The sequence below is a fragment of the Bos taurus genome, chromosome 11 (assembly GCF_002263795.3).
Source record: "Bos taurus isolate L1 Dominette 01449 registration number 42190680 breed Hereford chromosome 11, ARS-UCD2.0, whole genome shotgun sequence".
Taxonomy (NCBI): Eukaryota; Metazoa; Chordata; class Mammalia; order Artiodactyla; family Bovidae; genus Bos; species Bos taurus.
In genome coordinates this window covers 10247278-10263794 of record NC_037338.1, presented here as the reverse complement: position 1 = coordinate 10263794, position 16517 = coordinate 10247278, and the positions used below count along the sequence as shown (strand labels likewise).

The window sequence follows — 16517 nt, the reverse complement described above, 5'->3', positions numbered from 1 at the left end:
GAGCCAGGGGCAGAAGAGGCTCAGATTGGGGTGAGACAGTGGTGCTGTCAGCTGGGAAGGAGATGGCCTCTGTCCCCCTGGGGAGGCTCACTCCCAGAGGGCCTGGGTTAGGAGGCAGGGAGCTGCTCGCAGGAGGGAGCATGGAGTGAACAGGGGCGGGGGAGGTGCCTGACTTCTCCTTCTTCCGCAGCAGCGTCTGGGTCTCCTCCAGCCGAGTCTGGACTTTCTCAATGCGCTCATCTGCATCCTTGGCAGCACTGTCCAGCTTCTTCTCCAGGAGGCTCAGCCGCACATTGGCCTCACTGAGCTCTTCCCCCTGGACGAGGATGGAGCGTGTCCAGTCTTACACTTCCCATGACCGCCCCTAACCCAAGACCTGGGACAGACCATGAGATAGCAAGCTCCCACAAGAACGCCCACTGATCACAGGTGCCACTGCTTCCCCTCAGTCCTCAACCCCTCTCAGTCACAATCAACACTCACTGCCTCCCTGTGCCCCTGCTATTTCCTGGCCTTTCAGATCCTGAGCCTCCCCTATTCTCACCTTGATCTTCAGTGACTTCTTCAGCTCTTTAATAACTGTCTCTCGATCCTCAAGCTTCAAACCCAGGCCTTCAGCATCCGTGATCTCTGCACGAAGAGCCGCAGCTCGCAGCTCAACTGGGGGAGGCTAAGGGGCAGAGTGAGGGGCAGAGGGCAAGGTTATCAAGGCTCTCCTTTCAGAGGAATCCAGTCAAACAGAAAATCTTCCTCCTTGCCTTTTAAGCAAGAGGAAGGTGCTCCCCAAATTCCTGCCTCCCAGCCCTCCCACAGTGAGCAGCAGCTCCCAAGTCCTGCTCCTCCTGGCTCCTGCAGTTCCCTCCAAGGAACGACCCACCTTGCTAGGGGGCCGCTCGGCATCGTACTCTCCCTCCTGCATGGCTGTGGCCAACTTGTTCATAGTGCTGATGAGGAGGCTGCATGACTGGCGCAGACACTCATAGGGGTTGCTGGAGGGGGTCCCGTAGATCTGCAGGTGTCAACAGCAGTAGTGAAAACCCCACACTGGCCACCTGACTCTCCCATCACCACCTTCTGCCCAGCCAAGCCAGCTCACCTGCTCGCTTGCTTTGAAAGCCAGCTCCTCCAGGGCAGCCACAGGCAGTCCCTCGTTCTCTGCCAGTGGGGCAATGAGCTGGGCAGCAGCTGCTGCCACCTCCTGCAGCACCGCCACCACCCACGTCAAGTGTTTTCTGCAGTCGAGGAGTGTGTCAGATACCTGTGCAATGGGCGAGTCAGGAGCCCACTCTGGGCTCAACGCCACAGCGCCCAGCTACCTCAGAACCATTCCTGTCCCCCGACCAGATCTAGATCGCAACATGCTGCACCCCTCCTGGTTCTGCTCACAGTTTCCTTCCCGTCCCCCTTCACAGCCCTAAACCTGTGGTCCAAAAGCCAGTGCAGCCGGGATCCCAGGCGCATCCGTCCCTGGCATCCGCCGCCGGATCTTCTTGCAGAACTGGCGGGTATCACTGCACGAAGTTTCCAGGTCCCGTAGCAGGAGGGCAATATCTGAAGCCTCCTGCCCACCCTACTCAGAACAGGAGACAGACGGGAAGCCAAGTCAGAATTAGGGCTGGGGGCAAGAAGGTGGGGACTCTGAAGGAAGAGGAACTCCAACAGATCTGGTTGCGCTCTCACCTGCAAGAAGGCCCGTAGCCGTCCCACCTCCACACTCATGCAGTCCAGGGCACTCTGGGTAAACTGTGAAGACAGAAGCAGGTGGCTGTCAGCCTCCAACGGGGCCCTTCTGCCCCATTAACGTCTCTAAAGAAGTCTCCCTCCTTGGCTGACCCCATCCATCAGTGAGCTCTCTGGCTTCCCTGACCTGGCCTTAGTGACCCTGTTCCTTATGTGACACCCTTTGTGGGTGTGATCTGATGTCTATCATTTCCAATCTCTACAAGGGGCTCAACCATTGGCCCAAACACCTCACCTTAATGTGGTCAGCCAGCTGCATGGTACTGTCCTCAGGTTGTTCAGCAAGGTGGATGCTGTATAGATGCTGAGGAGGGATGGCAAATGAACAGTCTTTAGGCCTTGGAAGAACGAAGCATGCTTCCCAAACTGCAGTTTGAGCCCCAGTGATCAAGGGACTCCAGAGGTATGAAAGAATCCAAAACCCTCAAGGAACTGGATCCTAAGGTGAGTTCATCTAAGAGTTTCACGCCTTCAGCCTGGGACATACAACCCTGGCTACACTGGAAACATCCCCAGAAGAAACCCTCGCTCCTCCTGTGCTAAGCCTCAATTCTCGCCCCAGACCTGGTAGTACTTGATGGCCTTGGTGAGAGGCTCTACGTTGACAGTCTCATCCAGCTGGTCCTTGTGCAGCAGCTCAATGAGGAAGTCCAAGGAGCGTTCGTGGGCACTCATCTCAGGGTAGAGGCTGCCCACCTTCTTATACACGTCCACACTGCACTGAGAGAGGGCACTGGAGACCAGAGAAGGGCCCTGTGAGGCCAGAGTCTACAAGGAAACCTCAGTTCCAGCCAATCTAGGACCCACGGCCCTGCCATGGAGGTCAGGGATCACTTACTGCTCGTAACGATGAAGTGTGGCCTGCAGCAAACTCAGTGAATACACCAGCCCAGCAGCAAAGCTGAGCTGCTCCCCTGCAGCACCGCGAAGTCCTGGCCGCTCTGAACAGCTCTCACTTAGTTCAAACTTTTCCTGGGCCTGCTTCCGGATTAGCTCTGCCTGTGGGAAGAAGCACCAGAGACATGGGGCTCAGAGCAGAGGATGGAGAACACAGACTCAGGAGTACAGAGAGCTGAGCAACTGCGGAGGGCATGAAGACACGGGAGAGAAGGCAGAAACAGCTCTTAGATGGGCAGGGAGTCACACATGGACAAAGGGTGATGTGACTGCTGGTACTGACGGAGATTCGGGTGCGGGCTGACAGGGCAGCAGGACCAGTGGGACCAGCTCCTGCCCACCTTAAAGCTGCTGCTGCTGCCTTTCCAACTAGAGTGTGATCCTGACAGTTATCCCCCACGAACTCCAGTCATCTTCGGGTCTCACCTCAAATGTTACTCCTTCAGTAATAGCCCACTGTCTCCATCAGCTTCCCAGCTGTGCTCTCTCCCAGACACTACCTCCGCTTCACAAGCTGCATCTCCCCTTCATAAAACGCCATCTGTGACATACATCTGTCTGTGATTCTGCGTCCCTGTACTACGTCATAAACCCTGAGAGCAGGACAACGACTGCCACCTCTGCTTGGTGCCCCCAATGCCTGGCTCACAGCAAGCTCAGCAGCCCCCTGCTGGGAATGTGGCTGACAGACCGTACCTTGCAAATGAGTCGAGGCATGAGCAGCAGCACCAGGACGCAGTCATGGTCCCCACCTGGCCGAAGGAAACTGTCAGGCATGAAGGCTGTCAACAGGGACATGTGCCGGTTGGCCTGGGCCACCTCCATCTGCCTCAATTCCATCTCAATTGCCTGTGAGCGAGACAGGGGAGTGGGTTCTCAGCTAGGCTGTGGAGAACCTCCTAACCTCCATCCCACGTTCCAATGTGTCTCCTGCTTCTAGGGCAGGCCCGGCCAGGAGTCTTCCAAACCACCACACAAAGCACTCCCAACTCCAGGAACCCGAAGGTCAGAACCCCGCAGCAGATCAGCCCATGGCCTCACCCAGGCTGGGGTCTCCAACACCCACCCCTCTCCAGCTCACCCACTTTCCTGACCTTAGCATGAGCCTTAGTCTCGGCAAACTTGATCTTGAAGTCAAAAGTCTCTGGAGGTGGCTGCTGCTGCCTCTCCACGGATGCTTCCTGCTGGTTTGTCAGTGCCCGATTCACATCCTGGGAGCAAGGATGGGCAACAAGACACAGCTGAGTCACGGGGGAAGCCCTGGGGCGATTGTGGGCAGAGAGCAGTGGGTGTGCAGGCACCTGCAGGTGGGCAGTCAGCTGGCGGTACTTCTTGATGGTCTGCTGATAGTCTGCGACTGTCTCCTGGGCCGCTTCCACACGCTTCTGGGCATCCCGCACCTGGGCACCTGCCATATCTAGCTGCTCCCGCAGCTCCAGTTCTGTCTCACGTGCATTCTCCTGCAGTTCATCGTTCATTTCATTTATTGCTTCCTGGGAGACAAGGTAGTTGGGGCAAAGAAAAGTCAGAGTCAGGGTAGAAGGCCAGGGTGGGTTCACTCACTACACACCCTACCCAAAGATCAGGGATCACGTCAATCCTTCTCATGGCAAGTCTCTTCCCAAGACCCTCCATCAGGGTTATAAGTCAGCAGTCTGCTCTTCTCTTACCAAGTCCCCCACTGTCTCCTTCAGTTTGCGCACTTTCTCTTCCAGATCCAGGTTCCGGTCTGTCAGTGTCTCTACCATCTCCTCAGCCCCCAGAGCAGCATCTACCTGTGTTAGACAGCGCAAACAAGGAGAAGGATTGAAAGGTGCCAAGACAGAGGAGACATCGGAAGGCGAGCATCGCAGTGCTCTGGGCAAGGGCTTGGGCTGCTCAGACCTGCTCCTTGAGCTCATCAATGGTGCGCTCTGCCTGGCTCAGCTCCTCCTGCAGACGCTCCCGCTGTTGCCTCACAACTTCCAGCTCTTGGTTCTTCTTTTCCATGAGCTTCTGGAGTTTCACGTGCTCCTGCTTCTCTGAGGAAGAAAGATCCCGCATTCTGTGGGAAAATGGCAAGAGAGAAGAAGAAAGACCAGGTATCAAGAGTCACTCACGGATTTGGAGACAGGAGAGTGAGCCTGGCAATGAGGACCCTACCTCACTAGGGCATCCTTCAAGCGGGCATTCTGCTCCTCAAGCTGCTTGAGCTGATAACTGGACGCGGCACCATCTGAGCCTGGGGAAGACCATTCATACTTTCAGTCAGGGGTCTAACCCCATCATTTGGCCCTGGCAGCTCCTGGCCCCTTACCCTTCTCTTCAATCTCAGCTTTGAGGATTTCCAAGTCGGTAGTGAGCTCTTCCACACGCTCCCTCAGCACCTCGGCCTCCTGCTGTAGGGACTCAGCCCGCTCTTCGGCCATCTCCTTGTCCAGAGTGGCCATCTCGATGGCATCAGCAGTGTCAGCCATCTCCTCCATGTAGCGTTCCTTTGCCTCTAGGGCCTCCTTGGCTTCCTGAAGAGAAGTGACGGTTGGGGGTACAATCACAGAGATGCCTCACGTACCCCTTTTCACAGGATAGTCCAGGCTCCAGTTCCAGCTTCCAGCACTTCCTTGGGCCCCTTGCCTCCCCAGACACCCTCTTCATCCCAAGTCCTACCTTCCGAGCCTCCTTGAGGCGCCGCTGCAGGTCTGCCTGCTGCTCCTGCATTTTGCTTTTCCATTCCTGCACCTGCTCCAGCTGGATCTTGTGTTTCTCCAGCTCTTTTAGTTTTGCCTTGTCTTCTGCACGTTTCAGCCGTAGGGTCTCCAGTTTCTCCTCCAGGTCCCGCACCTGGGCCCTCAGCCCCTCCTCTTCCTGCAAAGGAGAGACCCTTCAGTCCGTGCACAGCCTCCCCACTTTTCCCCATCAAGACTGAGCTGGAGAGGAAGGACAGCAATGTGTGCAGAAATCATTCCAGGTCCAGGGCCAAAGCAAGTGGCATACAAATATCTGTGAAGAGCCCAATCCCTATGGGGGAAGTGTGGAAGGGCAGAGAGGAAAGGGTGGCTTAGCCAGTAATGGGATACTTATATGCTGGGACCCCACCCTTCTAATCCAAGGTTCTGGGTCTCCCTCAACCCGGGGAAACTTCTAAGAGCCTGTCAGGGGTCACAGGCCCCTTTGTGTCTTGGTTCTTCTTTGCTCCAACCCCAGATCTTACCTTAGAGGGGGAAGGAAGTGGGAGTGCTGCTCCAGGAGAGGTGAGGGCCGGCGTGGGGATGATGGGCGCTGCCAGCGGAGTCTGAGCTGGGGTGCTGGGCTCACTGCTGCTCAGCTCACCTGCTGATGCTGAGCCAGAGGGGCCCAGGGAACCACTGGCCCCGGCTACCCCAGTGCTGGCCGGGCGGGTGGGCTATTCCGAGAGCGCAGGAGCAGACCAGAAAAAGTGTAGGGGACAGGGGTGGTAAAAGAGTGAGACAGAATACGAGCATGCGGTGAAGGAAGTGACAGAGGAGGAGAAAGGCAAAGAGTATCACAGGACAGTGAGAACAGAGAAACAGTATGGGCAGAGGGAAAGTGCCACAGTCAGAGGCAGTGACAAAGGGCCGGCGGGATTTGGGTCGGGGGGTGGCGGGAGAGGGAGGGACGGAGAAAGACATAAGGTTACAAGACTCCTCCCTTGGCACTGACCCCACATTCCTCCAAGGTCTAGCACCACCCTGATAGGGCAGAAGCCCGCACTCCCTTGACCATTCCTTTTGTGACCCACTTGTAATCATTGTAGCAATTTCTTAATACTCCCAGTGCTACTGTTGCTCTGGGCCTGTACCCACCTCCCCCAGAGGGAACAAGCGCCTCAGTGTCATTCCCAGAGAGAAAGAACAGACTGATCTCTAATTTTCACGTTCCCAGAGAAGGCTGGGCTAAAACTGGGGGTCCTGGGCTCTACACTTTGATAAACCCTCAAGCTCATCCTCCTCCCCCTGGTCTATTTCAGGGGATCCTTCAAGTAAAAGGGCCAGGGTGAAAGTCGTAATCCTTGGCTCTCCTCTGAAACAAGGTCCGTACCGCCAACCCATCTGTCACCTCCCTCCTCCAAGACAGAGGGGCTCTAATCAGGTGACAGTACCGGGTCCCTGTGGAGCTGAGGTGCTAGAGCAGACGGCCTGCCCAGTGCTCCTCCCTGGAGCACCGAGCCCTGAAGGCCTCCCAGTGGGCTGACACCCAGAGACCACACGCTATCCATGGACGCCCCCACCCGAGGGGGCCTTTCACAGACACACCCACCTCCGTAGCCCCTGACATTCCAAGTTCTTTTTCACATTTCCTCTAATTCCCCACCCCTTCCCCAACAACACACACACACACCCCCCACAAAAGCCAGTCAAAAGCAGCTGGAAGATGCCCTTCTTCAAGAAAGTCTGCCTTGGCTAAGCACAACCACTCTCGTTTCTCTTCTACACTCAAGCTACTGGCTCAGACATGCTCCTAAGAGCTGGAAGGCACCTTCCCAGGAGGGGCCGGTCCTTACCCTCAGCACCCTCACTCCCCTGAAGAGAACCCGGGACACACTGTGACCAACTTACACTTGCTCATACAAAAGGCCACATACATGCACATGCCTAAGGTATCTGTGTCCACTCAGCAGTGGCTGGTACAGAGGCCTGTTTTTTCCTCACCTTGGGCCGCCGAGTTGTAGTCTGGACAGGCAACAGGAGCCAGAGGAGGAGTAGTCAGGAAAGAAAGGATGACAGCAGAAAGACAGACAGCAGAAGGGACAGCAATGAGAGCAGAAGCAGCAGACACGAGGCTGCAGTCAGCAGCCCACCCCTCCTCCCTGACCCGGCCCCATGCCCTCCTTCCCGTGAGTCACCTTGATCCTGCTCCAGGAGCTCAGAACTCCTATTTCCCACTGGTTCCTTCTCCCACTTTTATCCTACCCTGGAAATTCTGTCCCCGTCTCCCAGGCTGAGCCACAGGAGACCAAAGCCAGCAGCTAGTAGAGAGGGTCTCCAGAGACCAGAGAGGAGTCCTCTCACAGCCACCTCTCCCACTCCAGCCCAGAGCCCCGCCCATCCACCACTCCCAAGGACTTTCCCAGGTCAGCCCCTTCCTTTGAGTGCTAGATTCCATACAGGACTCCTGAGAAATATCACGTGACAAGAATGATGATACAAGCCTAGAAGTGAGTGAAACCAGCTAGGGGAGATCAGGTCCCCAAGGGAGCACAGTGCGGCCACACGCCCCACCCCCACCCTCTTCCCCAGGACCAGTTCCTGCAGCAGTCCCCATCCCCAGGGCAGAGGGCTCAGGTGTCACGACCATGAATATTGCATTAGCCAGAAGCCCAGAGATCAGCAAAGTGACCCCACCCGACTGCAAGAAAGGAGGTGGGGGTGGGCAGCAGCACAGGGAAACTACTGCCCTACACCAGATCGGAGACCAACCACCCCGCACTATCGCAAAGCGATAAACACGTGATTAACTCCAACTCCCAAACAGTATCCTTGATACCCAGGGTCTCAGAGCTCTGGCAAACACAAGATCTGGCCTGGGCCCTTCTAGGCCTCCCAAGGAGACCAACCCCCACGTCTACTACCCTGGGCTAAGCCTCCATAACTGTGTCACAAACTGTTCTAGAGAAAGCCCCTGACACAGACCCCAGTCGGGGAGGGATGCTAGTATTACAACCAAGTGTCATTCTAGCAAAGGTCGAGTGAGGTAGGCTTGCTAGAGGCACAAAGACATCTGGACCTGCTTCCCTAGATTCTCTCCTAGGAAACACATCCAGAGCCAGTTTGCAGCAAAAGCTGCCTGAAGCTCAAGCTGGTGAGGCCACTGGGTACAAGGCCCAAAACACAGATTCAGAGCCAAGAGCAGGAAGGCTAGGGAGCAAACGCCCAGGGTGTGGGGCATGGCAGTGACACACACTCTCCCTGCCCCCCGCCTTCATCCCCATCCTCGTCCCCCAACCAGACAGAGCAAGTCAGTCAGCCCCCACCCCCACCCCAGCAGCCTGCTGCCACCATCACGCTGGCAGCCTGGCAGCAGGACCAGAGCAAGCAAGAGTACCTTTCGGGCTGTCGGTGCCTGTCTCATCATTGCAGAAAACCAAAGAAAGCCAGGAGAGGAAAGAGAAGGAAGGACAGAGGAGGATGGACACACACAGGAAGGACAGGCCAAGGGAGGGAGGGAAAGAGACCGAACAGAGGGAAAGGCGGCGGAGACAGGAGATTAGTGTATCAAATCCCAACAATGCAGCCGCAGCTCCCCGGCCCGGCAGCTCCCCAGCTGGCCAACGGCTGCAGCTCAGATGCGGAAGCCCCCGCCGGTGCACGGTGGGGATGGCCAGGCTCCGGCAGGCACCCGAGAGGCACTCGGGAGGCCCCCGGCCTAGTTCGCCAGCTTAGGCTGACGGCAGCCTCAGTGGCCGCCGCACCAGCTCCACCTGACGTCATGCACCCACCCTCCTCTGCTCCACGAGGGGTGGAGCCACTGCTCCTCAGTCACCTAGCAACCACCAGCTCTGATGGCTCCTCCTCCTTCTCCTCCTCCTGACTGGACAAAGTCCTCTGCTAAACCCACCCTGCTTCCTTCTCCAAAGAACAGGTCCTGGCTGGCTCCTCCCTCTCCCACATCCCCAAGGATTTGCTCAAAGAAATTGGGCTGGGGGTTCGTCCCATTTCTGTGATGACAGCTCTGGAACCAGGGTATCACTGGACAGGGACATGGGACCTCACTGCTTCATCAGGCCTCTCTCATACTCACACCCCCCTCAGTCTACAACCCCATCAACTCTGCTTCTGTCTCTTATACACACAGATGATATCCTGCTGGTGGCTCATCAGGCGCACACACCCAGTACTCCTGCATCGGCTCTGCGGGGCACACTAAGAAACCCAGAGAACATTCCATCTGGGCAGTAGCAGCTCTAATGACAGCATCTGGCTCCTTTCCCAACTCTCCCTGGGTTGTGGGCAGGTTAGAGCCTGTCTCTAAAGAGCTTCCAGAAAGGACTGGGCACCTTGCAGAGACATCTGGGTCCTCTCTCCCACCCTGCCCCTCAAAGTTCCTTCTTTTGTTCTGGTGCTAGCTCCCTGTTTCCTGTGTTAAGTGATGTGCTGTGAGAGAGCCACTGGAGAGAAAGAACTAGGGAAGGACTTGACAACTTGACTGACACTCTGCACCATAAGCCAAGGGGGCGCTGTACCCCGGCGCAGGCAGCCTAGGCTAGGCTTTGCCACATTTCTCTAGTCAGCCGCCAAAAATACCCAGATCTGGGCATGGCTCACATCCCACCCATGGTCGGATCAGACTGCAGCCAGAACCCCTCCATAGACAGTAGACTGCAGGTCCATGCTCTTCTCTATTTGGGGTCTAATGCAAGATGGGAGCCCCAACCAGGAGCCAATAATCAAGGGAAGAAGCCAAGTTCCTGGAATGGGTCCAGTATCCTTTAGAGAATTATCTTCCTTCTTACACCCCAACTCCCTCCAAAGCCAGGACCCCCAAGCAAGTACCATTATGTCATCTCTTCCAAGGCAAGACTCCAAAGTGAGGACCCACCACCAACCAGAAATCAAAATAGAGAAGTTTTACTCTCTCCTCCCACTGCCCCAGTCTAACAGCTCTCCATGCAGAGTCAGAAGGTCCTGACACAGATGGATAACAAGGAAATCACAGAACTTCATCACACAGCACAGCACATACAGGTCAGACAGGCACATGCAGGTCAGAGACGGCTTGGGCACAGCCCAAAGGCATGAACTGGTGTGGGGAAGTGGTCATGGCAGCAACTTCAGACTGAAAGAGTCTCAGGGGTGGCAGCCCCACTCCAGTGATGGCTGATGGAAGGTGTGGGAGGTAGGCCCCGGGCACACCACCAGAGGAAGGAAGAGGCAGGGAAAAAAGGACAGAGCAGAGCAAAGGTGCGCATTCATGGCCACGCCACCCAGAGGCAGGCCCCACTCAGGCTTCCAACTGCTCTTCCTGCGCTCAGTTCCCTGACTCCCACCTACTTAGCTAACCTCACCTCCACACCCTCCGTCTCTCCTGCCACTGACCCTAAGCTCAGGCTAAGTGAGAATGCACTGTAACCCAGTCAATGCTCTTTTCCATGCTGCTGCTATTTACAGTCAAATGCTTAGTCTCTGACTAGAAGTCCCGAGGCGATGGGCAGGGGTGTGAGGAGGAGTGAGGATCGTCCCTAACGCAATCTGGGCCTGGACACTGAGCCTGATATCCTCGCACCCCTCAAAGGAACTCTGAAAGCCAAGGCTGCCATTTCCTCTGGCCATCCCAGCCCCAAGGTCACACATACATGCATGTAGCAGCCCACGGACATGCAGGATAGCTGGGCAGGGGGCTCATGGCCCTCACCCACCCAGGCACAAATAGTAAACACACCACCTTCTTAGGCTTCAGTCCCCGCTGCATGAGGAGGTGGAAAGGGCAGAGTTAGAGAACAGAGTTAAACAACACACTGTGCTAGCCGGTCAGACATCTTGGGTGTAGGTATTAAGACCCACAGGCAAACACCGGTATGGGAGGAGCAGGTCACTGTCAAGGCCCGGGTGAGATGAGCCTCCCTCAAGATCCACTTCCAGGAGGTCCACACCCTGCCCAGAGGAGCTGGAGAGTCGGGAGCCCCTCCTCACACACCCTGTGCAGAGCAGCGGAGGGGAGCTGCGGTGGGCCCTCTACATACAACCTGAAAAGGCGGCAGAGGGCCCAGCTCCTTCCCACTTACTTGTGAACCAGAGAGCACCTTCCTCCTCCAGTTTTTACCTTACCCCTACCCTATATCCATCAGATGTCGGCAGCCGCGGGCACCAACAGGTAGGAAGTTGGCAGCAACACTACTAGGGGCAGCCGGTCCTCCCTTCCCCCAGCCTCAGTTCCAACGGAGCCAGAACTTCCGGGCATGGGTAGCTTTGCCCTGCTAGCGCCTTTACACCTACAGCAGCAACGCATACCCAGGAAGTTTCCTCCTCAGAGAGGATGGAGCCTGGAAAGGCCAACTCAGTTCACTGCCTCGGGCGGAAGCAGCAGGCGAGTAAGACCTAGTGTGGGCCTCCCTCCTCTCTTTTTCTTTTCCCCCTTTCCTCCATTACTCCCCACTCCTATCCCTGACTACTTACCAGTTTGCTGGTCTTTGGATTTGAGTCAGCTCCCTCTAGAATGCAAACAGAAACAAAGCGTGTGTTTGTGTAGAGGGATAGGAGCAGAGAACGTCATGGCAGGGTAAGCAAGACGTAACAACAGAATACGGTGGTGACAGAAAATCTCAGGATCCACTGCGGCCCCTTGTTCTGGGGAGAAGTCCTGGGGACTCCTGCGTGTGAGGAGGCAACTTAAGTGGGTGGTTGTTACCTCTTCTGAGGACCTTTGAGGCAGAGGAATCAGGTGTCTCTGGTGAAGTAGTATCCGCTCCATCTTCAAATACCTGGATCTGAGGCCACAGAATAGACTCAATATAGCTAGATCAAGGCTGGATGTAATATGGGCCCCTCTTCAGGCCCTAAGCAAGCCTAGAGTACAGGGCCGATTCCCTAAGGATAGCTCTCGATCTTCCCTCCCTCGTTACCTCCCACTCTCCCAACCAGAGACTCAGGCTCATGCCCAGGAAAAGAGAACACCAACACACCAGCTGCACATGCAACAGAGCATGTACACACACACACACACACACACACACACACACACACACACAGGAGCAGGAAGTGAGTACCTGGGATTGGCGCACAAAGATGCCGTGTCCTTCATCGCAAGTGAAATACTTCCTGCCTTGGACGGTTCCATCATTCTTGCCTTTTGCTTCATCCAGGATCACACCTACCCATTTGCCAGTAGCAAAGAGTGTGGCTCCAACATAGGCCACGGTGCCACGGTGGCCTTTTCCAATCACCTCCACACGGGAGCCCACTCGCAGGGGCCGGGCACTTGCCTCAGCACTCATTCTGCTGCCACTAGGAGTCTGAAAGACACGTGCAAACATACATAGGTAAAAGCCTCAGGTTAAGGGTGTCATCCTAATACAAAAGAGAGGCCCTGATCAGGATCCTGGCCTAAAAAAGGACCAGAAGTCACTTCCCTGAACCCCATTCTCAAATTAAAGTGCTCCCCACCAACACTTACCAAATTTCTTTTGGAAAAATGTCAGTATTATGTTCTAAAACTTCTTCAAATTCCCCTGGAATCTGCCAGAATTTTTAAGAGTTTATATTTAACTTTAATAAATCAGAATTCATTGATAGATCTGTGAATGTCAGTCCACATGGCTACTTTCTCAGGAGCACTGTCCACTAGGAGGGGAATGAAGCTCAAGCAAGTAACTCAGTTTACAGCGGTTCCCCACAACCCAGTGCCTGACACAGAAGTCGGAGCTGGGAAGACAGGTGAGCCAGTGAGTGTTCCCGCAGACTCCTGGCCCCCTCCCTACTTCTGCTTGTCCTCCCTGAGGTTCACTCGGCTCTCTCAGACCTCTCCCTTTCAGTGGCACGCAACTGTGCCTCCTTCACGACCTGGCCTCCCCCGCCCCACCATGATGCCTCGAGATGCCTCACCAAGTCCATTCAACCATTTAACTCCCTTCTTCCAGGCCTCAGCCCTGGCCAATCAACTCTATCTATAAGCTCTGCAGATCCTTCACTCGTGCTATCTTGCTACAAATAAATAAATATACAAAGACCAGGCCAATCTGGTATCTCAGATTTGTCCTGCAAACTGTCCCCCGACTCTGCCCAGTGGCCCAAATGGACAAGCCAAGGGAATAGACTAAACATTGTCCTTGGGAAGCTCTCAGCTTCTGCATACTCGTGATGACAAGACAACATGAAATTAGGTCCCAAATAGGCCCATGGCTTACAAGAAAATCACACCTAAGCCATTTTTAGCAACAGCAGCTCCATGAACCAGGGGCCTTGCAGCAGAGAATGAGGCATGAAGAAGTGACAGCATGGACCTGAAGACCTCACAGGGCTCCCTTCTGATGCCCCCGCTTGGCTTCATAAGGAAGCTCTGCCAGAGCCAGTCTCTCCCCAACTCTCTTCCCCAAAGAACTCATCCCAGAAGGCGAGGATGCCATTCCCAGGGGCTCTGAGAGGCCAAATCATACCTGGGACAGTTGAGTGACTCTCATGGACCTGACAATAAAGGGAGGTAACAGGCACATCAGGGCCGGCCCCAAAGTCAGAGACTGTCACCACCGTCCTAACCCTAATAAACCTCAGGACCAGGTGGACACAACAGTGGCTACAGAGCCCATCTGAGCCAGAGAGCAAGAAAGTGAGTGACAATCAAGCAGCTCTAAAGAAAGGCGTCATTGAAAGGCCATTCCAACCCACCAACCCATTTGAAATCCCCAGCACAGTGTGCCCCTCAGGAACCTCTGGCCTGAGGTTCAGCTAGAGTCAAAGGTCAGGCCTCACCAGTACCCACAAAGGGCCCAACTCTGGGAAGGGACGCCTATGCGGTCTACCCCCATCAGGGCTGCGAGTGGCCCCGGCCGGGTCCAGCTTTGTCTCCCAGCCCCCACAGCACTGTCCACAGGCACCCAGGCCTTCTCCAGCAGCCCTCCCATGGCCATCCCAGATCAGGGCCACTTACCCGGCTGTACACGTGCCTCTTGCTCTGGGCCATGTTGCTCCCTCGGCCTCCACCCCCTCCCCCAGCTGACCAAAGACAGAGAGAAAAGGCAGAAACCTAGGCAGGAGGGCTAGGGCTCCAGGCCCTCATGGACAAACACAGAAGCCGGCAGGCGTGGCCCTCCCCTGTCCATGGACCTCACTGGGTGGCCTACTGGGGTAGGGGAGGGAACGGAGAAAGGGGCTGAGGAGCAAGTCCCCTCTGCTGCTGGAGGATTCCTGAACCCAGAGACACCGAACCCCGCTTGCCAGCTGATGAGTCTCACTCTGCGCTAGTGCTGCTCTAGACTTGTCAGGAGCCGAGCTAGCCTCTGGGTCCTAGTGCCCCCCTGCTGCACCTGGGCCAGTCCAGACAGACAGAGAAGGAGCGACGCGGGCCCACGCCACAGACTCTCAACACTCACCTGTAGAGGGCACTGTCCTATGCTGGGAGCACAGCCCTGATGACTCTCCTGGTCAGCATCCCCTCACCATCTCTGCCACCCGCCCACCCCCGCGATGTTAGAGGGCAGCGGACCTGCCAGCATCAAGTGACACTTCCAAACAATCAGCCTCCCAGGGCTTCCTCCCAGCCAGAAGAAGGGTCTCTCACCCTCTTTCTGATGCTCTTCCTTCTCCCTCCCCTTTCTAAACTTGGGAGTCAGGTTCAAACCCACGTGATCAGGGTTTAAATTTCCATCTCACCCTGGGCCAGAGCAGCCAGGCCCCATGCCCAATACTTAGCAAAGGAAGAGCAGCAATAGAGACAACTCCACACACACACACACACACACACACACACACACACACAGAGCAAAGCAAGCCAAGTACTCCAGCTTCCCCCAAACTGGCAAAGGTTGCCATGCCCCTAAGTAGCCAACAAAATTGTCCTAGGGTCTGACCTATGGCTCCACCAGGTCAGTATGGACATAGATCCCCTGGGCTGAGGGCTACCTGTCTTGTCCACACTGGGCTTCACTGGCTGAACAGGGTCTTCCTCCATTCCACCCTTTCTAAGGAAAACCACATAGCCTAATAGAATGACAGCCAACAACCAGATATAGGGCCCCCAAAACACCTCTCCACATCTCCAATGCTGGTCAGACCCCCTAGGAAACCATTTCTCTCCTCTCCTGCAACATATCCATGCTGCCCCTTCCTTTCCCTATTTACCATTACGCAGGGCCACACAGCTCCTTGCAAACTGGACTTCTGCATGTTCAGAGCACCTTACAGTCTACAGAGCACCTTAAAAAAACAGTCGTTAGTACTATGGTTAAGAGTACCAGTTCTAGACTCAGACTGCTTACATTCAATTCATGGCTTCACTATTTGATAGCTACAAAAACTTGGTCCAGCTGCTTAACATCTTTGAGCCTCAATCTGCTCATTTGTCAACTGTGAGCAAAGAACATCTCAGAGCTGCTGTGAGGACTAGCTGAGACAATCCATGTATAACATTTAGGACAGCGCCTGGTATTCAATGAGTACTCAACAAAAGTTAGCTAATAACAAAAGTTATCATCAAATCTGGACATCAAAATAACCCCACAGAGAGGCAGGCTAGGAACAACGCTGACAAGAAACTGGGGCTTGGAGAACTGAGTAACTTCTCTGAAGTTACACAGAAGACAAGGAGAGGAGCCAAAACTAGAGCCAAAGCCTGAATCAGAACCCTGTGCACTTTTACTCTCTGTTACCACACTTAGTTCTAGGCCTCCAAAAAAACATGTTCTTCCTCCGGACCACATTATCTTCCAAGATTCAAAAGAGCACACGTCTAAGGATATCACAGAGCTCTCCAGCAACACAAGTATATACAGTCATAGCATACTGAAAAGCAGAGACATTACTTTGCCAACAAAGGTCCATCGAGTCAAGGCTATGGTTTTTCCTGTGGTCATGTATGGATGTGAGAGTTGGACTGTGAAGAAAGCTGAGAGCCAAAGAATTGATGCTTTTGAACTGTGGTGTTGGAGAAGACTCTTGAGAGTCCCTTGGACTGCAAGGAGATCCAACCAGTCCATTCTAAAGGAGATCAGCCCTGGGTGTTCTTTGGAAGGAATGATGCTAAAGCTGAAACTCCAGTACTTTGGCCACCTCATGCGAAGAGTTGACTCATTGGAAAAGACTGATGCTGGGAGGGATTGCGTGCAGGAGGAGAAGGGGACGACAGAGGATGAGATGGCTGGATGGCATCACTGACTCAATGGACGTGAGTCTGAGTGAACTCCAGGAGTTGGTGAGGGACAGGGAGGCCTGGCGTGCTGCGATTCATGGGGTCGC

At 55.0% G+C, this 16517-nt stretch overlaps 1 protein-coding gene across 12 annotated transcripts in view; it reads right to left on the bottom strand.

Annotated features, from left to right (window-relative positions):
* Positions 1 to 16517, bottom strand: part of DCTN1 (dynactin subunit 1) — a 29813-nt gene that overhangs the window by 4648 nt on the left and 8648 nt on the right. For 2 of the 12 annotated variants that reach the window (XM_024998499.2, XM_024998500.2), the window contains exons 2-25: positions 12338 to 12583; positions 11980 to 12058; positions 11748 to 11782; positions 11017 to 11037; positions 8680 to 8697; positions 7287 to 7307; positions 5828 to 6019; positions 5284 to 5481; positions 4934 to 5138; positions 4780 to 4858; positions 4522 to 4681; positions 4308 to 4412; positions 3939 to 4130; positions 3732 to 3848; positions 3334 to 3486; positions 2579 to 2739; positions 2305 to 2473; positions 1976 to 2044; positions 1681 to 1743; positions 1421 to 1570; positions 1097 to 1258; positions 878 to 1009; positions 545 to 670; positions 174 to 316 (exon numbers count right to left, since the gene is read on the bottom strand). In XM_024998499.2, coding sequence (XP_024854267.1) covers positions 174 to 316; positions 545 to 670; positions 878 to 1009; positions 1097 to 1258; positions 1421 to 1570; positions 1681 to 1743; positions 1976 to 2044; positions 2305 to 2473; positions 2579 to 2739; positions 3334 to 3486; positions 3732 to 3848; positions 3939 to 4130; positions 4308 to 4412; positions 4522 to 4681; positions 4780 to 4858; positions 4934 to 5138; positions 5284 to 5481; positions 5828 to 6019; positions 7287 to 7307; positions 8680 to 8697; positions 11017 to 11037; positions 11748 to 11782; positions 11980 to 12058; positions 12338 to 12565 — 2978 coding nt within the window. In that variant the 5' untranslated portion in view covers positions 12566 to 12583. 12 annotated transcript variants of the gene reach the window in all.